This window comes from Antechinus flavipes, chromosome 1 (assembly GCF_016432865.1).
Source record: "Antechinus flavipes isolate AdamAnt ecotype Samford, QLD, Australia chromosome 1, AdamAnt_v2, whole genome shotgun sequence".
Classification (NCBI taxonomy): Eukaryota; Metazoa; Chordata; class Mammalia; order Dasyuromorphia; family Dasyuridae; genus Antechinus; species Antechinus flavipes.
Genome location: NC_067398.1, coordinates 264,072,443 through 264,097,417, shown reverse-complemented (window position 1 = coordinate 264,097,417; position 24,975 = coordinate 264,072,443). Strand labels below are relative to the sequence as shown.

The 24,975-nt window shown below is 32.9% G+C and overlaps 1 protein-coding gene across 5 annotated transcripts in view; it reads right to left on the bottom strand.

The window, feature by feature from the left end:
* Window positions 1–24,975, bottom strand: part of PDILT (protein disulfide isomerase like, testis expressed) — an 84,145-nt gene that overhangs the window by 44,186 nt on the left and 14,984 nt on the right. For 2 of the 5 annotated variants that reach the window (XM_052001548.1, XM_052001581.1), the window contains exons 1-2: window positions 7,310–7,388; window positions 6,476–6,681 (exon numbers count right to left, since the gene is read on the bottom strand). In XM_052001548.1, the coding sequence (XP_051857508.1) occupies window positions 6,476–6,681; window positions 7,310–7,383 (280 nt within the window). In that variant the 5' untranslated portion in view covers window positions 7,384–7,388. Of the gene's footprint in view, window positions 1–6,475; window positions 6,682–7,309; window positions 7,389–8,840; window positions 9,399–9,437; window positions 9,869–24,975 lie in introns of those variants that run through there. The other 3 variants (XM_052001556.1, XM_052001564.1, XM_052001572.1) reach the window with 3 other exon arrangements.

Here is a 24,975-nt window from a genome sequence, read left to right as displayed (position 1 = left end):
TTACCAAGTGTGCCTAGACTTTCTTCATGTGCAAAATGGGAGAGGGATGGTAGACTAGATTGTTTCTGAGGATCCTTCCAGATCTAGATCTATGATCTCCAAATAATATATTAACTCTGAAGTCTAAGGTTCGCTTCTGGATCATCCAAATAATGTTTCAGAAAGGTTCCCTCTTCTGTAGTTTTCTTGCAACAGAGAACAGAAGTTTTTTTTAGTAGAGCTTAATAAATCCCCTTTTGAAGAAGTTTCTGAGGCCATAATAGGTACAGCACTAGACTAGGGATCTTGAAGTAGTAGTTGTTATTGTTGAACCTTTATAACCTCATCTGGTATTTAATTGGCAAAGGAACTGGATGGAGCTGTTTGCCATTTCCTTCTCTGGCTCATTTTACAGAAAAAGAAACTGAGGCAAAGGGGGTTAAGTGACTTGTCTTGGAGAGTCTTATCTAAGTAGTTGCCCTTTGTTTTCAAAGAGGACCAAACTGACATCACTATGTTAGAATTCAATTACAATGTCTCCAACTGGGGCTGATCAGACCAATATGAGCTCGGAATGCTCTGCCACAGGTCAGACACAAAGAGTCCATATGAACATTTGGGGTGGCTTCTCTAATTTTGCATATTTTGTGTTTCCTTTGGGCTAATCCAATTCTGCTTTGTTCACAGAGCACAGCAAAGTTCTTTAAGCATCTATCCTTCTATAGATAGAGTCCTTCTATCACTTCTTCTTATAGAACTACCTGGGAACCCTAAGAGATTCATTGACAGACCTAAAGTTACACAGCCAGTGCACATGAGAGCTAGGATTTGAATTTGAGTCTTCCTGACTCCAAAAGTAGTTAACTGTTGACCTACATTCTTCTCTATGTAGGTGATACAGTTAGGGTAAACATTGCTAGGTTAAAATACTAAAAGCTTGTGTGTGGGGGTGAAGATCTATGTAAATGTTTTTACTCATGACCTAATTCAACTCAATTCATCTCTGTCTTGTCATTCTTCATTTTCACTTTTCTGTTTTACTGAGAGAGGGAGAGATTGACTGTGATAGAATTGGCAGGCACCAGAAGATCTAATCTGAGACTAAAATTGGGTCAACTTTCAAACTAGGAAAGAAGTCAAACTGATCAAGCTAGATCATCACACCAAGTATCTCCAGAGAGACCACAATGTTGATCACCAAATCTGCAACCCTAGAAGAAGGGATTTATTTCTCTTTGAATTTTAAAAGTTATCATTTTAGTCCAAATAAAACACAGTTCCATAAAATTTGATTTAAACAGAATACTTGGCTAGAAAGAGACAAGCAGATGCTGTTTTAATTTAAAATTTTAGTCAAATAAAGTTCAAGTAGAAAATTCATTATGTTTCCTCGCTTGCTGATAAAAATCTCTCTAAAAGATGTTAATGTGCTCTAAAATGTGTGATTTCTTACAGAGTCCAAAAATAATTTTTCCCTTACTTATAAGGACTCAGACTAATCAAGCTAAATGTAGAATTTTGTGCAGTGTGGAAAATAATATAGTAATAATAGTAGATTTTAGCTCTTTAGTGAATTGTGATGACAAAGAACCTTAGACTTTATATCTTTTTTTAGTCTCACAACAACCCTGTGAGGTTGGAAATACAAATATTATTGTCTCAAGTTTTATAGGCAAGGAAATTGAAGGTCATAGAAAATAAGTGATTTACTGAATAGCTAATAGTTAATTCAGTAATTATTATTACTGATTATTAATTATTGGCTAATTAGCAGTAAATTATTAGCTAATAAATAATAAAGAAAGGTTACCAAACAGATCATCTGACTCCAAGCCCACTATAGACAATCCATCCATACTCCCCATTATATATAATTTGTTGAAGCATAAACCAGATATACTTTTTTATTTTTCTATTTTTTATTTATATCTTTTTCCTTCATATCACTTTTGGTTTTGAATATATTGCTTCCTGGTATAATATCCAAATATCTGGCTTTTATAACAAAAAAATACACATAGAAAGTGGGGAGGGCAGTTCAGTAAAATTAACCTGTATCTTAATAATATAAGGAATCCTCCATATCCATAATTCTCTACTCTTTCAAAGAGAGAGAGATGCATTAATGGATGGGCCACACAACTATTGTTAAGTATCTGAGGCCAGATATGAAAACTCAGGTCCTCCTGACTTCAGGACTCATTCTCTATGCATTGTAACATCTGGCTACCCCTCAAAATTTCTTTTGTTGTTGTTGTTGCTGAGGCAAGTGGGGTTACTTGCCCACGGTCACATAGCCAGGAAGTGTTAAGTGTCTGAGACCATATTTGAACTCAGGTCCTCTTGACTTCAGGAGTGGTGCTCTACCCACTGCACTACCTAGCTGTCTCCCCCCTCAATATTTTTTACAACGAATAATTTTTTATTAAATTCTTGTACCACGGTTTGCTTAATCACTTCCTCTTCATTGGGTATTATCTAATGATTTTGCCCCACCCTCTACACCCACACACACACACACACACACACACACACACACACACAACTTAAAACTTTTTCCACTTGTGACCCATTTTTGCTCAAGAAATTTTTATGTAACTCAAGAGTAATAGGTATATGAAATTGGTATACAAATCACACAATAATTTTATGACTCCCATATTCAGTTATGTGACCCTACATGGAGTTGCAACACATAATTTAAAAAGCTTTGCTTTAGAATATATTGGACCTTCCTTAAGTCTTTATCTTGCTGTCTATATACTTAGCAGTAAGATTTCTGGATCAAATTTTATAGAAACTTTATTCTTTTCTGGGAATAATTCCAAATTGCTTTTCAGAATGGCCAGACTAATTCATAGTTCCACCAATAATAGTAAGCAAGTACACCCATGTTCACCTTTGACTATTTCCATATTTGGTCATCTTTATTAATTTTCTGAAATTATTTTGATTTGCATTTCTGTTATTAATGATTTACATCAGTCACTTCATGGAATTGCTAATACTTCTGAACATTATCAGTTCATATCCTTTAACTATCACACTGGAAATGGATTTTGATATTATGTATTCATATTAAGTCCTTATATATCTTGGATATCTGAACTTTGTCAGAACTACTTGATGCAAAAAAAGAATCCCCAGCCAATAATTTCCCTTCTGTTTTAGTTGCATTGGTTTGATGATGATTAAAGTTTGTAATAATAATTTTGGTGCTTCTCTCTGTAAACTTATTTGATTAAAAACTCTTCCCCTTAGCCACTGCAATTACCATGAAAATTTGTTAAGAGTTCAAATGTTGGAGTTCTTGTTTTTCTCAAAACACAGCCGGTTTAGCTTAGAGCCCTCCAAATATCTCCAAATCCAAAGGTTCTGTCCTTTAGCCTCTGCCTCTGCTTTCTTCAGCCTCCAACCAGCACAGAGATGGAATGAATCTCTTGTCTCCTTCACTTGGGCTCGGCTAGCTTTCTGGTGAGTCTTTCAGACCAGCTGGGTCTCAGTGGGGGAAGTGCAGGAGCCCAACCACCAACTACAGTGGTGTGAGATGAAGATGAATCTGGTTGTCCACTGAACTCTCCACTCGTAGCTTTATCCTCTGAAAACTCCTCTTCTGCCACCAGCCAGCCAAATGGAAAATATTCTCCTTGCCTCGGAGAGAGGGCTTCTGGCGTAATTCCGCTGAAATCTCCCAAAGTGCTCTGTGTCTGCACCAGAGTGCTCCTCTCCAATGCAGTTGAACTCCCTTCTGCGACCAGCCAGCCAAGTGGAATATATTCTGGAATAGATCTCTCATCACTGGCCTTATATCTGACTCTTCTGAGAGAATGGGATTATGGGTTTTCTCCCATAGTGCTCTCTGGCCCTAAGAGCTTTAAGGGAGGTGTGAATTCACCAAGTTACAAAGTTTACTTTGTGAATCTGACATACTTGTGAACTCCGATGAATAAAGGTGTAAACACAAGCATTGTACTAATTAGTTCTACTTAGTACCTTGTTTCAGGTTCTGGCCCAAAACATCTTCTTGTAAGATCAGATCAAGTCTAATTAGTTAGCAGTTTGTAAAGATTCCAACAAAAATTAATCTGTTTCTTTTCTGTTTTAATGGTGTGATCTATGTTCTGATCACATAAGTCATTTTGAGCTCATTATGGTATATAAAGTAAGATGTTCCTTTGCTTTCAAACTGCTTTCCAATTTTTCAGCAGTTCTTTTCAAATGGGAAGGTCTTTCTACATATAATTTATGTTTAAAGATATATTGAACAATACATTATTGGAAACAATTCTTTTCAATTCTTCTTTTACTTTGTTCCAGTGATTTACTTTTCTATTTGTTTAAAAAATACCAAATGAATTTTATGATTATAATATACTTTGAGATATATCTTTATAATATATTTTGAGATCTGGAAGTTCTATTCTAGACCTTCTATTGCTCTAAATGAAATTTGTTATTGTCCTATTTGGTTCTATGGAAAATTTCTTTGATAATTTGATTGGTAGCAAATATCTATGAATGAATTTAATTATATTTATTTATGCTACGTTGAATATATTGAAAATTATATTAAAGGACCTCACCTTAAGCAAAGAATATTTTTACAATTTCAAGTAATTATTTCTTTAAATAATATTTTGTAGTTAAACCTATATGCTTTGAGTATACTTTGGTAAATTGACTCCCTGGATATTTTAAGTATTTGTAGTTATTTTTAATATGACTTCTTTTCTACTATTTCCTCACAAATTCTGTTGTTGCCAAATATAGATATTATTGACTTTTTTGGATTATTTTGCATCCTACCACTTTATTAAAGCCATTATTTCATTTAGTTTCTTTGATCTTTTTTGAAGGTTTTCTAAATAAACCATCTTTATCTATTTAAATAGATATATCAAATCACTTAAATTGATAAAGTTATCAAGTACATATTTTATAGAGACTATTGTAAAGTTTTTAAAAATTGATATGACACAGTTCCTGCCTTCAAAGAGTTTACATTCAGTTAAAAAAAAAGGTACAAATGACAAATACAAAAATAGCTATAATAATTACTGAGCACAGAAGAGATGTGCAAATGCTACATGTGGTCCTAGGTGGACAAGATCATTGCTTACTCAGAAGTGATTTCTTGAATGAATAACCTCATTTCCTTTTCAGGTGATTGGGGAGAGAAAATTATTAAATAGGTATGTGATTAAAATATTGTAAATGCCATTTATTTAGATATTGGCAAAAGATATTAAGTATCTCATAATCATTCTTTTGAATAAATTGGAGACATTGAGCCTAAAGAACAATACAATTAGTTGGATTCAGAATTGTTTAGGTGATACTGAAAGAGTATTTATTAATGGTTCAATGTCAACTTAATAGGAAACCTCCAGTGGAATTTCTTAGGTTTGTGCTGTTTACTGTTTTTATCAGTGACTTGGACAAAGGCAGATGGCATGAACATCAGCATTTCATGTGATAGAAAATTGAAAGGGATTTATCACACACAAGACCATAGTCAATATGCAAAAAGTTCAATAAGGATAATTGTAAAGTCTTACATATGGCTATGTGAAAAAAAATTTCACAAGATGAGGAGACATATTTAGATAGTAACTGTTTTGAAAATGCATCAAGTGTTTTAACGGATACAAACCCAACATGACTCAACAATGTGATACCAAAGTCAAAAAAACTAAAACAATATTGGACTGAACTGAGAGGTTTAGCTTCTAGGCACAAGAAAGTAATAGTTCCACTACACTCTGTTCTTGTCAATCCTCATCTGTAACATCACATGTAATAGTTCTGATTTCAGTAGTTTAAGAAGGGTATTTATAAGCTGGGGGCAGGGAGAGATGTGAGGAAGATGATAATGAAGGGCATGGCACATATTAGAATAGATGATATAAAGACAGAATTATATATGGTACCTTAGGAGAAGATAAAACAGCATAGGGGGGACATAAAGAGCTGGTTTCAGATATTTGAAGGGTTGTTGTGAAGGAAATATTTGACCACAGTGGGCAGAACCAAGAGCAATGGGTAGGAGCTTCAGAGAGACAAATTTGACTCCATGTCAAGAAAATACTTCCTAACTATTTAAGAGTTGTCCAAATTTTTGAAATAGGCTGTCTTGAAAGTAATTTCCACCCTCAGAAATCTTCATGCAGAGGTTAAATGACTCCTGGCCAAATATATTATATTTGGGTTTCTTTAACATATGACTTGGCAATGATACAGTCACTGAGATACCCCAACTCACAAATCTTATGGTTCTGTAAATTGCATAACTTATCTAGATCTCACACTTCATAACTAACATTAGATAAGACACAACTCTCCTGACAAAAGTAAAACCTTTTTTTCCCTTCTTTTTACTCAAACTTCAAAATTTTATGACTCTCAAAATGCCACAGAAATATGAGCTAAAATTAAACTCTCCTTTTGCCCTATCCCAACTGCTCAGTCCTTTTCTTTTGGGAGTCAGATTACTCACAAAACTCCACCATCAGAAACCGAGTCTCATTCAGCACTCTGGGCAGCGTTGTTGCTGTGAGAACCAACAAGTTCTTTTCCTCTTGGATCCCTAGGGCTTCAAGTCTCTGGACTCTGTCATTCTGGAAATTCCATCCTCCCCATGCCTGGGCCACTGAAAGGCTGGAGGAAAACAGAAAAATAACCCGGAGCAGCAACATCTTCCTCCTGCAAGAAAAAGAAATAAAGACTGCTCCCTTATCAATACTTAGTAGTTTTGATCCTGGGGGGTTTGATTTCCCCATAATCACACTAATAAACAAATTACACATTAGTGTTATTAAACTGATGAGGCAAGAAGTTTCACCATAATACTACAAGTACTAATAATGTATTTAGCATGGACTAGACATTGCAGTTACAAAATAAATAATGAAATAGCTTCTACCTTCATGGAGTTTGCATTCTACCAAAAGTAGGAAAGAGAAGAAAGACATATATACATATAAATCAACATAAAATAAATACAAAGTAGCTTGGGGAAGTGATGGTGGTCTAGGGGGAAAATACTGTTAACGAGGTGGCTCATCAAAGTCCTCTTGTAAGGAGTAATACTGTCAGTGGGACCCCTTTTGGAGAGTCTTATTTGATTATTGTCCTGATCAGTTTTTGACCCTATTCTAATTAGAGTAGATTTTTCAACTTCCACTGAAGAAAATATAAAATGTAGCTGAGATGTGTTATTAAAAGCTTTTAGACAATGGAACTTCAGTGCCCAGAATTAGTAAATAGAAGTGGTAGTCAGGGTCCAGTTCTATCAATAACTGGCGATTTGACTTTGAGTAAATCACTGTACCTCTCTTGGGGTTCAGTCCTTTCCTCGATAAAATGCAGAGATTGTATGAGACATTCCTGAAGATTCTTTCTCATCTCTAAAATTCTATGGTTCTAGGTAACGGGAATGACAAACAGACATAGGAAGTGCCTGTCTATGCAACCAATTCCATACACAAAGCAAACTTTAAGGTGATTTAACCAGGGATCTGTACTATAAATTTGCAAATATTTATACTCACCTCTAGGGGATAAAAAAGTGTACACACTTGTACTAAGGTGAGGGCAGCTAGTAAAGCATATAAAGACTCATCTTTCTGAGTTCAAATCTGGTTTCAGATACTTACCTGCTCTGTGACACTGGACAAGTCATTTAACCCTGTTTGCCTTAGTTTCCTCAAAAATAAAAGCAGGAGAAGCAAATAGTAAATCACTCCAGTATTTTATCAATAAAACTCCAAATGGGGAAATGAAGAGTTAGACATAACTGAAAAATAACAAGAGCAACTAAGGTGAGGTGACGGCAATTAAAGATTAAGGCTCAAGTCACATTAGACTAAAATGTAGGATTGATCTTGAAGAACTGTTTTCCATCTTCTTGGTTACTCCCACTTACCCCATTATAGTTTGAAGACAACAAATAGCAGCAGGTAAGCACATCTCCCTGGCATGACGATAAAAACCTTGACCAAGAATTAGGAAACCTACGTCTTAGTTCTAAATTCTCCTACTATGAATAGCTTGAGAAAGTTACCAAAAATTTCCCTCAGCCTCAATTTCTCTATGTGCACAATAGGGATAAGAGTAATAATAAAAAACACTAAGAGGTAATCATAACATAATACAAAATTGACTTCAAAGTCTAGAAGATCTGGACTTAAGCCCTGACTCTAGAACATATTAACCTTGTGGCCCTGAACAATTTAGTTAATTTTTCAGTGCCTCACAAGAAACTTTGTAAAACTACAAGTTGTAGACAAGGTACATATCTGCATAAGAGAAAAGTTTTTGATCGTTGGCTCCATATACTGGAGGTATCCAAAATAATGAGAGTGGTGATAATGATAATGATAGTTAATTTTCAACATTATCATAACATTTTTGGGAAGATCAAATAATAATGTATGGTTTTGTGTTGTGAAAACTGTAAAGTACCACACAAATTTTAGATGATATAATATTAGTCACAAGGTTACAAGTTAGAAGTGTTTTTTTTTTTCATACAAATCAGGATGAATACAAATATTTGGAGCAAAAAAAAAGTGCATCTTTATAGCCTAACCAAATGAGTTTTATTTCTACAGAGAGCTTAATTTCCAAAATCCAGTGGCAGGGATGAGCTGGCTATGAGCATAAAAAGCTCAACATTTCAAAATAAGCTTAAAGTTTTTACTTTCTTTCTCCTGATTTGTTAATACCACCATGTTTCTTTGAGCTTTGAGGTTTGTGCACAAACCCAGATCATCTGTTCTCTTTGGTAGAATACTTATTTATATTTGCTTCATGGATCATTTTTTACTGTTGTCATGACTTTTTTTGTTTCTTTATCCTACCTGGTACCTTGCCCTAGATAGGCTTGCTTCTTGTCTCTCTTGGGCTCAGCTTCCTTTGTTGTGGCTTCCTCTCTCTTCAATTATCTCCTTATCTCTTTTTTCTCTTTTTTTTGTCTTTCCTTCTCTTTCCACTTTTTCTTTTTTCCTTATTACTTTTTATTTCATTTTTTGTTCTTTTCTCTCTCCTTTTTTCTCTCCTTCTACCAAGTCTAATCTTCTGTTTTCTCTTTTCACTCTTTTCTTTTTCTTCTTTACCTCCCCTCTTCTCTCTTCCCTCTTTCTTTTATTTCTACTTCCTTCTCTCCATTTTCTTTCTTCTTTTTTCCTTCTCTAGTCTCTTTTTTTCTATTTTCTCTTCTCTTTGTCTTTTCTCTCTTTTCCCACTCTCTCTCACCCACCCCCACTCTCAACTGCCATAGAATGTTCTCTTTTTTATTCTCCTGAGGAAGGCTGATTATTTAACCCTTCTCCCCTAAGTTTGATCTCTTTGACAAATCAAACTCAATGAAATTGTTTCCTTGTTCAAAGCTAGTTTGTCATTATGCTTTATGAATCCAATAAAAAAATCCATTTTGCAATCCCTATTCCCATCCTTACCTGAGGTGATGGATCCTTAAAACACTCACAAACATCTTTCACCTGCCCATTCAGAAGTAGGAACTATAAAAAATCTCACTATAATGCCTCATTATGGCTAGAAGAAAACTTTGAACTTTTGAAGGCAAACTACTAGCTCTGGCAAGATCCCTTAATATTAGGATAGCTTCAAAATATGGTGCTGCAAAGACACTGTGGCTAGAATTCATGGCACAGCCTAAGTAAATATGCAGAGGCCCACAACCCAGATTGTTCAGGATGGCCACAGTAACCTAGGAAACAAACAAGTAAAAATATAAAATTATCCTTAGTTCCATTTGATCCAATTCAACTAGAAGAGTGGCAGAAAATAGTGTTGAAGAAACTCAAAGGAAAATAGATATACATTGCTTGGCAACTGGATTAATAAATTGTAGCCAATGCTTCCCATGAAAATACAAATAAATGTCCTTTTTAAATGCTAACATTCTATATATGTTGATATAAGGACAAGAATTGAACACAATTATCACTGAAGAATTAAAAATTACTATCATGTAAAAGATAAATGGAGTGTGATTAGTATAAGCAGACTGCAACATGTAATTAATGAGGAACTTCAAAGAAGAGATACAAAAGATGTCACCAAAAAAGGAGAAGATTGCTGGTCATATGGCAAGAATGAGGCTTAATGGATGGTCAGCCATATAACTGCATTTGCACCCTTACAACAATAGAAAGCAAGTAAGGCTTCTAACACATTGGATAGACATCCTACACCAAACTTAGACAAGTGTTGACAAGAACCACACAGGATGGATTGGGATGAATGAGTAACAATCTGAATTGGTAAAGAGAAAGCCTAGATATCAAGGATATCACAGGTTCTTTTGAGATTTTGAAGCAGAAACAGTGACTGATTATGACAAATTCAGAGAAACTAAGGGTGACATATAAAATAACATAAAGCAAGGTAAACAGAAACTACAAAAAATTTCCATCACGATCACAATTACAATACTGAAAGACTTCAGAACACTGAACAAGAAAGAATCCAGTTGTGAGTTTGGAGGACAATGATGAATGAAGTATGCCTTCTACCTTATGGTGCAGAGGTAGTAGACTATATATGTAGAAGAAAATATACATTTTCAGAGACAGTGAATAGTTGTGTATTATTTAACCAAACTCATTCATAATAAATGTTCTATGAATTAGAGTCATTAGAAAGTGACAGTAATTTTGTTCAAAAGAGCAACAATGAAATATTATTTTAAAAGAGGCAGGGAAAATACTAGAAAGAATAGGAATAAATGGAGTTTTCCTTAAAATTCCTTATCAAGCTGAGTGAAATGAGCAGGGCCAGGAGATCATTATATACTTCAACAACAATACTATATGATGATCAATTCTGATGAACCTGGCCATTTTCAGCAATGAGATGAACCAAATCATTTCCAATAGAGCAGTAATAAACTGAACCAGCTACACCCAGAGAAAGAACTCTGGGAGATGACTAAGAACCATTACATTGAATTCCCAATCCTTATATTTTTGCCTGTCTATATTTTTGATTTCCTTCACAGGCTAATTGTACAATATGTCAGAGTCCAATTCTTTTTGTACAGCAAAATAACATTTGGGTCATGTATACTTATTTTGTATTTAATTTATACTTTAATATATTTAACATGTATTGGTCATCCTGCCATCTAGGGGAGGAGGTGGGGGGGAAGAAGGAGAAAATTGGAACAAAAGGTTTGGCAATTGTCAATGCTGTAAAATTATTCATGCATATAACTTGTAAATAAAAAGCTATTAAAAAAGAAAGAAAGAAAAACAAATTGTCTGTTCAAAATAAATAAATAAAATTCCTTATCAAAATGATAAGTAGTATGTATCTAAAAACTATTCCTAAACACTATATGCAATGGGAATAAGCTAGAAGCATTCCCAATAACATAAAGGGTGAAATAAGGTTGCCCATTATCATCACAATTATTTGACATTGTCCTAGATATATTGGCTTTAGCAATAAGAAAAGAAAAAGAAATTGGAAGAATTAGAGTAGATAATGAGGAAACTAAATTATCACTTTTTGCAGATGATAGAATGATATATAGAGAATTTTTAGAGAATCAACTAAAAAACCACCAGAAACAATTCACAACTTTAGCAAAGTTAAAGAATATAAAATAAACCCAAATAAGTCTTTGACATATGTTCTTTGCACAAAACTCTGCAGCAAGAAATAAAATTAGAAATCACATTTAAAATAACTATAGAAAATATAAAATATTTGAGAAGCTACCTGCCAAGATAAAACTAAAAATCATATGAACACAATTATAAATACTTATCACACAAATAAAATTAGACTTAAACAATTGAAAAAATATTAATTGCTCATGGGTAGATTGAACTAATACAAAATGACAATTTTACTAAATTTAATCTACTTATTCAGTGTCATACCCAACTGCCAAAAAATTACAAAGCTAAAAAAAAATAACAAAATTTATCTGGTAGATATCAAGGGAATTAATGAAAAAAAAATGACAAAGGCAGGTGGCCTAGCCATTATGCGACCTAATGCCTTATAAGACTTTATAAAGTGGCAGTCATCAAAACATTTGGTATTGGCTAAGAAATAGAGTAATGGAGCAGTAAAATAGGTTAGGTACACAAGACACTATAGTCAATAACTATAGTAATTGAGTGTTTGATCAACTCAAAGACTCCAGTTTCTAGGATAAGAATTCACTATTTGACAAAAATTGCTGGGAAAATTGGAAAATAGCATGATAGAAACTAGGCATTGACCAACATCTAACACCATATACCAAGATAAGGTTGAAATAAGTTTATGATTTAGACATAAAAGGTTGCACTATAAGCATATTAGGAGTGCAAGGGACAGTTTTTGATCCAGCAATCTCAGTATTGGGTCTTTATCCCAAAGAGATAATAAAAAAAGGAAAAAGAACCCATATTTGCAAAAAAAAATGTTTATAGCAGCTCTTTAGAAGTGACAAAGAACTGGAAATTGAGTAAATGCCTATCATTAGAGGATGTCTAAAGTTATGGTATATGAATGTAGAGGAATATAAGAAAAAAAGTTCTATAAGAAATGATTAGTAGGATGATTCAGAAAAGTCTAGAAAGACTTCCATGAATTAATGCTGAGTGAAGAGAACAAAACCAGGAGAACAATGTATACAGTAACTTCAAGATTATGTGATGATCATTTGTGATTAACTTGTCTCTTCTCAACAATGCAGTGATTCAAGCTAATTTCATTAGATTTGGGATGGAAAATGCCATTCATGTCCAGAGAGAGAATTATGAAGACTGAATGTGAATTGAAGTTTAATATTTTCATCTTTTTGTTTGTTTGTTTTTTCTTTATCTTTTTTCTTTTAGTCTGACTATTCTTGCACAATATAACAAATGTGGAAATATGTTCAAAAGGATTACACATATTTAATCTATATCAGATTGCTTGCTATCTTGGAGAGGGGGAGGTAGGGGAGGGAGGAAGAAAAAATTGGAACACATTTAGAACAAAAAATGAATGTTGAAAACTTTACATGTTTTTGGAAATATACATGTATATGTATACATGTATTTGGAAATATAAAATACTATTAAAAGATTTTTAAGAGGCACAGAAGGTACTAACATCCACATACTTTTTTAGAACATACTTTTTTAGTATAGCTATTAAATTATCTCTTGTTCTAAGCATGATGTTTTTACCCAAAAACGATGAGCATAGCAGATCCTATGCTAGAAGATTTTGTTTTCATTTTTTCTTCAGGATGGCCACAGTAACCTAGGAAAGTCAGGTGCTAAGAAAAAAGGGAGGAAGGAAAGAAGAGAAAAAAGAAGGAAGGAAGGAACAAAGAAAGGGATAGGGGGAGGAAAGTAAGGAAAGAAAAGGCTAAAAGAGATAAAGAAAATAGAGGAAGAAAGAAGACGTAACACATGGATAAGAATAGAAGGAAGGTAGAAAGCATCAGAGACAAGCAGGACTGCTTTTTAAATTTCATGCTGAGTTTTAAAAGAAAAAAAATCATATATAACAGATATGCAGTTTCATGGAGAATACTTTTTTGTTCTATTAAATATATAGACATGTGTTTTATTTCAATTGTTGGCATACTATTGGAGAAATTGGACCATATCAGTATTGGCATACTTGCTATATATGAAACTAGAAGTCATAAGGAAAATTCATTTAAATGAAAAAATGGTTGACCAATTGTCAGGGAAATAAATGAGCTGGCAATGTAGGTTGTAGCCAAAGGCAATGAGAAACATCAATGCAAAATCCAATTGGTCATCACACTTTGCAGAACTCATTAGAATTATTTTTTAAAAAGATCACCATGAAAATACGTTATGTACCAATATTCACTCAAGATGGTGAAGCAGAAAAATTCCATAAAGAACTCCATATGCTGCTCTAAGTTATATATATATATATATATATATATATATATATATATATACACACACACACACACACACACACACACACACACACACACTAAATATCAAGACTTCGTTACTCCAATGCAAGATAACTACAGGAATTGTAAAAACCATCAGAAAAAATATTTTGTAATATAAAGAAATCAAAGATTTGACAACTACATAGAACTAACTATATATGTCATAACTATATATGACAAATAATTTCTTCAAGAAATGAATCAGAAGACACTAAACATGGTGAGTACCAAATAACATCACAGAAAATGAAACTGGCTATATTAATTAATGAAAAGAAAATTTCTACTTACCACTGTGCTAGTCATTTCCAAATTTATTATTTGCATAGTCTGACAATGGACATTTTATTAAAAAGATAAAAAATATCAAGTTTGTAAGAGGGGAAGAGATGAAAATAAGATAAGGCATACAAATGAAAGAACTCCAACCTGATGATTTAAACAAGCTGTTGGTGACCAAAAAGATGAGTTAAAGAGCAAATATCCACAAGAATTATCATTATTTACAAAAATGTAACTACTAGGATGCAACTACCACATTGAGGAGGACAAAACAAAAAAAGCCTAGAAAGTAGATCAGCTCACAAACACTTAATATCCTTGCCAAGATAAGATACATGATACTCCAGGGCAGTACTGATTATATAATGGTCAGTAGAATATATAAACTCATCTGCAAATTTTTCTAGAGGAGAAGGGATACCTCTATCCCTTCATAAAACATCAAATATAAGAATTAGTACAAAATTGAAAAAATATGAGAAAAAGATATGGGATAGAGTTGAACAAATTCAAATATATCAGTAATAAAAATTGTTAATTTAAGAAAGAATAATAGCATGTGTCATAATAATTCTATATATATAGTTCAATAAATAAATAGATATAACAAGGACACCTAAAGAGACTTAAAAGGACATTAGTCAGCAAACTATTGAATTGCTACATGCAAAAACATGGCAGCCAAACCAAAATCAATCTAAAATAAAATAATTTGTAAAGTCTTGAGAAAAAGAATTATTAGCAAATTTTCATGAAATAATGAATGGCAATAGAAGGTTAAAAAAAAAAGAAAGATTAAAGAAAGCTTGCTGGAAAACCAAACTAAGCAAAGTCATCTCAGTATTATTGGAGGATGAAAACAAGAAGGACAAAGAGAAAATGAAAAAATCTGCAGTTATTTTTCATTGAAAAAATTTTGTTGCCATAAAGTATATTTAAACCACTACATTTGGATTCTCATGTCACAGTTTCAGATATACAAATATAGAAAATAAAAAATGAAACTAGCGAAAATGAAGATGGACAAAGTAACTTTATCAGAACAACTACATATAGAAAAAGTTCATGTTTGAAGTGACACAATATGAGGATAGTGAGACATCAATTCACAGGTAATATGAAGAAGATAATGATACAATGGGCATGTAAAATGTGAAATTCAATTCATACTGAAGAAGAGTGACCAAAAGACCATCAAGAATTACATGATATGGCTATTTTATCACCAATGTAAATATTTATGAGAATCATTTATACGTGTATCATCTTCAATGAAAATATTAGATGGGACTAGACAGGTCTTTCCAGGTGCTTTTCCACAGAAAACCACATTTTTATCATTATAAACTGACCAAAAATTGTGAAGAGTACAGATTCCACTGTTAGTATTAGTAGTTTTTATTAAGCAATTGATTCATTACAACAGAATGTTACCATAAAGGCTTTCTTTCTTCATGTCTTAAAATCATTTAAGATTTCTTGAAAAAAAATAACAACTCTGTTTAGTGACAAAACAATTCATGATTTCCATTAGTTGATTTTTAAAAAGCAATTGATTCATTAGAACAAAATTTCACACTAAAATTTCTCTTTCAATGAGGAGTATCCTATCCATGTATTAAAATTACTCAAGATTCCTTAAAATAAATAATAAAATTAAACCAGGACATAGTTTCCATTAACTGATTTTTAAAGCAATTGATTTCTTGGAGCAAAATGCCTCCTTAAAAGTTCTCTTTTAACAATATGTATCCCATATATGTATTAAAATCATTTAAGATTTCTTGAAAGTAATAAAAATTACCATGTTTAATAACCTTTTCATCTAAGCATCTAGCAAGACCTAAACAAGTATAAAATCTGTTCCAACAATGCTCATAGCATCAAGGAAATCCAGCACAGAGTTGCAGAAAGAGATCCTGTGGATGGTGAGGGGCTCCAGATGCTGTTTGTGTGTAATGTTGTGCTTGTTATATGAAGTCCCCCCCCAAAATGTAGAACCTCCTAGAAGAAATCTGTAGCCACTCAAAAGGATTTGGCCAATCAACTATACAGGAAAATTCAAGGAGATAAAAAATGTTACTCCATGTAATTGAATGGACACCCTAAAAATCTTATCCATGAGGATATCTGGAATAGGCAATACAAATGACTATGAATTTGGCTCAGAAATAAATATTTTTTTAAAAGAGAGCAGGCTAGATTGCATTCAGGAAATTGCAAAAATTCCTCTGGTGATCTCAACTTTTTCTTTAAATAAGGTTCCATTTCCTTAATATCAAGTCTACTTGTTATATGACCATGAAACATAAAATAGAGACATTTCCAAAAAATTGAAAGTATCACACAGAGTACAACAGAGATACATAATGATTCTCAGTTTCCTACAACATTAAAACAAGAGAGAAGCTTTGAAGAACAGAAATAAAACACGTGATCAGAGAACTATAGAATTCAAAAAGTTGTACTGGTTGCATGGAGAAGGTCAAAGATAACAGTTGTACAATGCAAGTGTTCCACTTGTATCTAGTAGGGGGAAAAATAATTTGTAAGAAAACTCTATGTGATCCAATTAAGTCAGACTATCCCAAGTCTATTTAAAAATTGAACTGAAAGAAAAACAACAGGTTTAAAAAATGGAATTGATCTCTCATCATCTATTTTATTCCATATCAAAAAATGGAGTGACAAGGAAGAAAATTTATTAATCTGTATTATGTATCAGGCACTGTGCCAAGCACTTTGCAAAAATAATCACATTTGATTCTCATGATAATCCTGGAAAATAGATATTATGTCAAGTAAACATTAAGATTGAATTTAACTTCAAGTCTTCCTGATTCCTCAGTATCTATGTAGGGAACTATAAAGGGCATGTTAAAAAAAAAAAAAAAAAGATGAGAAGAGCACTTGTGCTGATGCAAATAAACACTGAAAAATGCTAAGAATAATGCATTTTACAAATTAAAATCTTATTGATATCTTTTGTTTTTATTTTATCTACATTTCTCAATGAAACATTTTTCTTGTGTCTTCTTAGAGAAGCATTCCTTATAATCAGGAAGAAAAAAAAAGAAATTTAGCAAAACTAATCAACATTTTGAAAAAGTCTGACATAATATGGAGTGTTCTATACCCATAGTCCCCTACCTCTACAAAAAGCAAAATGAAAAAAAATATCTTCCCATATTTGTTCATGCAAACTAATCCTAGTCATCATTTCTCAACATGCTGTTTCTTTTTGTTTTTGTTTTTGTTGTTTTTCCTTTTTCTTTAAGGTAGTTATCGTATATGCTGTTTTCCTAGTTCTCCTGTTTTGACTTTGCATCATTTCAATTGTCTTCCCATATTTTTCTATCATCATCATTTCCTATAACACAATGATATCCTTTCTTTTAATATACAATCATTCCCTGTGCTAGAACTTATATCATTACTTTGTTCCCAGTTCTTTGCTACTACAAAAAAAATGTTACTAAAAAATTTTGTGGTACATGAGGATTTTTTGTTCTTGACTTTCTTGGGATATATGCATCAATGTGGTAAAAGCCAGGTTCTGTTGGCTATGAGAGTTAATGGTTAAATTTTCAATGTAAGCATTTACAGTTTGGAAATTAATGAATGTTACAAATTAAGGCTTGATTTATTTCTTTACTAATTAACTAGACTTTTAAAAATGAAGGGGGAAAATGCAAATTAAACTTAAAACTGTGTGCTACATATATTTTTCTTTTAAGGAGAGCCAGTATTAAACATTTTAAAGCACAACTCTGAATATAACCAGAAAGGCAAGCTCTGGGTCAAAATTTATGAATATTTTAGTCATTCTCTTTGTGTAATTTCAATTTTCTTTTTAAAATGTTTTTAATTTTAATTTTTTTACTTTTATTTTTTCAACTAACAAGTAGTTATTTAATCTTCCTAAAAAGATGGGAAGAAAGGAAAAATCTCTTAAAAAATATTTTAAGCAAAACAATATCCATGTCCAAAAATATATCTCATCTTGCCTCTTTTGCCCCTTACCTCTTTACCATGTGGTGAATAGCATATTTCATAAGTGATCCTCTGAAATTGTGATTGGTCATTGAATTTAATAGTTCTTGTTTTTAAAAATTATTTCTTTGAGGTGGAGCCAAGATGGTAGAGAATAGACAGGCCTTTGGCTGAGCTCTTCTTAGCTTCCCTCAGATCGACAACAGATAAAGCCTCTGACCTAATTTTGTAGTGACAGAACACACAAATATTTGGAATGTAACAAATTTCCAGCAGAAGATATTTTAGAAGAACTTCAGAAAAGATCTGTTTCAATCAGGCATGGAGGAGGTGGCCAACACAGGCACAGTACAGGGACCCAGGGCACTGTGGTATCCACATATGGAGCATCTACAGGGAGACTCTTAGCTAAAATACAGCAGCATTGGCTACTCTGTCCGGGTTCAGAAACCAGTGGATCAGCAGATTAGCTTTGAGACAGCCAACACAACTACAAAAGGCAAATAGTGATCCCCTGATCCCAGAATAGCATGGGACTTGGCCATGCCCGTCCAGCACAGGAAGCACAGCAGCATTGGCCTCAGAGCAGTGTAAAGTGATGACTATAGAGGAAAGTTGGGATAATCTCTCCTTTGCCTTAAGGGAGACCTCAATCTTTAAAAATGAGGGAGGAAAGCAAAAATAATTTTGATCATAGATAGTTTTTGTGGAAACAGAGAAGAACAGACCTCAAACTCTGAGGATGCTAAAGGCAAATCATCTTCAGATGAAGCCCCAAAGGGTGATTTGAGTTGATTTCCACCTCATAAGGCTCTCTTGGGAGAATTCAAAAAGGAGCTTTAAAAAGATCCTTTACAAGAAAAACAGGGAAAGGAAATGAAAACTTTGCTTGAGAGTTTGGAAAAGGAAACACAGAAATTATCTGAAGAAAATGCCTTAAAAATAGATTTAGAGAAAAGGGAAAAGCATATAACTCGTTACAAAATAGATCTGATGAAATGGAAAAAACCCAGTGAACAAAATAGCTCATTTAAAACTTCAATTGATCAAATGCAAAAAGAGATAAAAAGGCTAAGTGATGAAGGTAATGCACTAAAATTTAGAATTGAACAAATGGAAATGAATGACTCAATGAAGACTTCAAGAATCAGTCAGACAACCTCCCCCTCCAAAAAAAGAAAAAATAGAAGAAATGTAAAATATTCACTGGAAAAAAAATTAACCTGGAAAATCGATCTAGGAGAGCTAATCTAAGAATTATTGGGCTTACTGAAAACCATAATGAAAAAAAGAGCCTAGACAACATCTTTCAGGAAATTATCAAGGGATGTCCTAAAATCAAAGGATAAAGTAAGTAATGAAAGAATTATCTCATGAAAAGACCACCAAAATGAAAACTCCAAGGAATATCATAGCTAAATTTCAGAATTATCAGATCAAAGTATTGCAAGCAGCCAGAAAGAAAAAACTTCAAATATCGAGGAACCATAATCAGGATAACCTAGGACCTAGCAGCTTCCACTTTCAAGGATCAAAGGACCTGGAATATGATATTGTGAAGGCCAAAGAAATTGTATTGTAGCTAAGAATCAACTATCCAGCAAAATTAAGCATTATATTTCAGGAGGAAAGATGGACATTCAATGAAACAGATGAATTTCATCTATTTCTGATGAAAAGGCCAGAGCTGAACAGAAAATCTGATCTTCAAATACAGAAATCAAGAGAAGCATAAAAAGGTAAAAAGAAAAGAAAAAATAACTGCTTCTTTGAAAAGTTATAAAGTTCACATTCCTATATGGGAAAATTATATATTTAACTCTTGAGAATTATATTTCTGACATGAGTATACTTAGAAGATATAGCTATAATTTGATTTTATTGTGATGACATAAAAAATAAATTGGAGGTGGAAATGGGTTTGTACTGAAAGAAGAGGAAAGAGAAGATAAAATGGGGTAAATTACATCTCATGAAGAGACAAAAAAAGACTTATTACCAATTGAGGGAAAGAAGGGAAAGAAATGAGCATTGTGTGGACCTTGATCTCATCAGATTTGGCTTAAAGAGAGAATATTAGACATATTTAACTCAGAGAAACTTGTCTTACCCTATACGGAAGAAGGAGAGGAAAGGGGAAAGGAAAGGGGGAGGCTAATAGAAGAGAGAACAGATGTAGAAGGGAAAAGGAATAAGAAAGGAGGGACAGTAAAAGGGAAGGATTGTTTGAGGCAGAATTAAGTCAGAAGCAAAATACTAAGGAACAGGGAAATAGGAAAAGAAAAGAGAAAAGTATAACTTGGGGAAAATAAGAAAGCAGAAAATGCAGAGTTAGTAATTTTATTTTTTTCCTTATTTTTATTTTTTCTTTGTTTTTTATTAATAAAGTTTTTTTTTAATTTTCAAAACACATGCTTAGATAATTTTCAACATTCACCCTTGCAAAACCTTGTGTTCCAAACTTTTTTTTCTCTCCCTTCCCCTATCTCCCTAGGTGGCAAGTAATCCAACATATTTTAAACATGTGCAATTCTTCTATACACAATTTCTACAAAAAGGAAAAAATAAGAAAGAAAGCAAAATGCAAGCAAACAACAATAAAAAAGTGAAAATACTATGTTGTGATCCATACTCAGTCCCCACAATCCTCTCTCTGGGTATAGATGGCTCTCTTCATCACAAGATCATTGGAACCAGCCTGAATCATTTCATTGTTGAAAAGATTCAAGTCCATCAGAATTGATTATCATATAATTTTTGCTATTTCTATGCACAATGATTTCTTGGTTCTATTCACTTAACTTAGCATCAGTTCATGTAAGCCTTTCCAAGCCTCTTGGAAATCATGTCTTATACAATAATAATATTCCATAACATTTATATACCATAAGAGTAATTTTAACTGTGAATGTGAATGGGATGAATTCTCCCATAAAATGGAAATGGATAGCAGACTAGATTAAAAAACAGAATCCTATAATATGCTGTTTAAAAGCAACAACAAGCAACAAGCTGTTTACAAGTGATACAAACAGAATAAAGATAAAAGGCTGAAACAGAATCTATTATACTTCAGCTGAAGTAAAGACAACAGGGGTAGTAATCCTAATCTCAGATCAAGCAAAACAAAAATAGACAATTAAAGGAGATACAGAAGGAAAGTACATTTTGCTAAAGGATACCATAGACCTAGGATTACCATAGTAATATCAATACTAAACCTATATGCACCAAGTGGCATAGCATCCAAATTCCTAGAGGAGAAATAGACACCAAAACTATACTAGTGGAGGATCTCAAACTTGAACTCTCAGAATCAAATCAATCAAATCATAAAATAAAGAAGAAAGAAGTTAAGGAGATTAAATAAAATTTTAGAAAAGTTAGGTATGATAGACTTTTAGAGAAAATTGAATGGAGACAAACAAGGACATACTTTTTTCTCAGTGGTACATGCAACCCACACAAAACCTGGCAATGTATTGGAGCATAAAAATCTCAAAATGAAATGCAGAAAGGTAGAAATAGTAAATGCATCTTTTTCAGGTCATGACATAACAAAAATTACATGTAATAAAGAGCCAGGAGAAAATAGAGCAAAAATTAATTGGAAACTAGATAATCTAATCCTAAAGAATGAGTAGATGAAAAACTAATGTACTTATTCAGCGCCATACCAATCAACCTCCCAAGAAATTGTTTTACAGAGCCAGAAGAAATAATAACAAAATTCATCTGAATTTGAAGAAAAGGTTAAGAATTTCAAGGGAATTAATGAAAAAAATGCAAATGAAGATAGCCTAGCTATACCAGACTTAAACTATATTATAAAGCAGCAGTCATCAAAACCAATACTGGCAAAGAAATGGAGTGGCATAGATTAAGTTCACAAAATACAATATTCAATGACTATAGCAATCTAGTGTTTGATAAACCCAAAGATCCCAGCTTCTGAGATTAGAACTCAGTATTTGACAAAAATTGTTGGGAAAATTGGAAATTAGTATGGCAGAACCTAGGCATTGACCCACACCTAACAACCTATATCAAGATAAGGTCGAAATGAGTTCATGATTTAGACATAAAGAGTAACATTACAAGCAAATTAAAAGAACAAAGGATAGTATATCTCTCAGATCTGTGAAGGAGGCAGGAATTGTGGCCAAAGAAGAACTGTAGTGCATTATAGAATGCAAAATGGATAATTTTGATTATATTAAGGTAAAAAGGTTTTATACAAACAAAACCAATGCAGACAACATTAGGAGGAAATTAATAAACTGGAGACAACATTTACATGTAGGGGTTCTGATAAAGGTCTCATTTCTAAAATATATAGAATTGACTCAAATTTATAAGAATTCAAATCATTCTTCAGTTGATAAATGGTCAAAGTATATGAACAGACAATTTTCAGATGAAGAAATTGCAACCACTTATTTGGAAAATTACTCTAAATTGAAAATTGAAAAAATGCTCTAAATCATTACTAATCAGAGAAATGCAAATTAAGACAACTCTGAGGTACCATTACACATCTCTCAGATTAGCTTAGATGACAGCAAAAGATAATGATAAATATTACAGGGAATGTGGGAATATTGGAATACTAATATATTATTGGTGGAGTTGTGAACTGATCCAGCTATTCTGGAGAGAAATTTGGAACTATGTCCAAAGGGTTGTCAAACTGTGAACATCCTTTGATCCAGCAGTGTCTCTGGGCCTTTATCTCAAAGAGATCATAAAAAAGGGGAAAGGACCCATTTGTACAAAAATGTTTTGGCAGCCCTTTTTGTAGAGGCAAGAAACAGTTGGAGAATGGCTGAATAAGTTTTGATATATGAATGATATAGAATATTATTGTTCCATAAGAAATGATCAGCAGGATGATTTCAGAGAAGTATGGAAAACTTGAATTAATTGATGCTAAGTGAAGTAGAACCAGGAGAACATTGTACACAGCAATGTTCCTGCATACAGCCTGATCTATATGCCCACCCTTGGGTAGCCATGACTAGGCCAGTTCACCTGCCTTTGGGCTCCAACCCACATCACACAGAAGCAGACAGACCAGGAGGTAAAGGTGAGGTCAGAGAGAGTTTATTTTTAGCACAGCCTCCCTCATATCCCCTGTTAGTAGGGAGGTCCTTTAGGAGCCAGGCGTGTTGGATCATCTAAGGATTGGTCCATGGAAAAAGAGGGAAGCATGCAAGAATTCCTGAGCACTAAGGAGGAAGGCGTGGCACTTGCAGTGGCCAGTGCCGCCTCTTAAGGGTTAGCCCTACCTCCACATAACACGTGCTTGCACCTCTACCTCTCAGTTCTCACATATCGTCGCTGTGCCCTGTTCCACATTCTGCATATGTTACAAGCAACAACAAGATTATATAATGATCAATTTTGACAGATGTAGCTCTTTTCAACAGTGAGGTGATTCAGGCCAATTCCAATGATCTTGTGATAAAGAGAGCAATGTGAATCAAGAGAGAGGCCTTGTGGGGACTGAATAGATTACAACATAGTATTTCCACTTTTTTTATTATTGTTTGCTTGGCATTTTGTTTTCTTTCTCATTTTTTTCTTTTTTGAACTGATAATTGTGAATAAATATATATATATATTATATATAATGTATAATATATAATATATATCACCTGCTTATCATATAGAGGATGGGGAAGGGGAAGGGAAGGAAAAAATTTTGGAACACAAGGTTTTGCAAAGGTGAATGTTGAAAACTATCTATGCATCTATTTATATAAAAATAAAAAAAATTTTAATCAAGAAAAATGAAAATTATTTGTTTTTCCAATTTTATTATTTAAATGATTCTGGTGGTGTATTTAAATTTCTTATGCAACAATAGTATTCCATTATATTCTTTTTTCCCTCTAAATTTTTTAATTTTTTATTTAAAATTAAATATATTAGCTGTGGGGCCCTGGGCAAGTCACTTAACCCCAATTACCTCAGGGGAAAAAAACAACTAAATGCAAAATAAGAAAAAACAAAAGAGAATAAGAAGAGGGGAAAAAAAAACAAAAGAAAACAAAACATTTTCATGTGCCCAATAGAATATCAGGGAAGATTCAAAATATGTAACAATAAATTTCCATTTCAAGAAAAAGTTTATAATAATACAAGAAATTTTATTTATGATTTCTATCTTCTTTGCTTCCTTTTAAGGTTATTTTTTGTTCCCTACTAGGAACTTTTCATTTTATTCTTTTTTTTCCCTTTTTCAATCTCCCATCTTCCCTAAGTAAACTACAAGTAAGTATGTGTTTTTGTTTGTGTGGTATAAAATATGTAATATATATTCATACCCACCTGCCCACACATATATAGAGACACATTAATACTCCTATATGCATACATACACACATATACACATACATATATATATATGCATTTACAATATATAAACATGAATCTAATAGAATATTAATGTGGCTGACATATAATGTAGTTTTCTCTCTTATTGAATCTTTGAGTTTGTTAAATGCATATCCTTCTAGTTTAATTTGATCAATCATTCCCCAGCTTTTCTTATTACTGCAAAAAGTCTAGAATAGTTATATCAATCACAGCTTCACTCAAAATGTATTAGCATATTCAACTTTGCACAACCCCTCCAAAATCAATTGTTCTCAGTTTTTATTTTATTTGTCAATTTTCTAGATGTGAGATGAAACTCTAGTTATTTTGATTTGCATTTTTATTATTTTTCTTTTGGAATTTTTTTTGAATTTTTGATTTCTTTA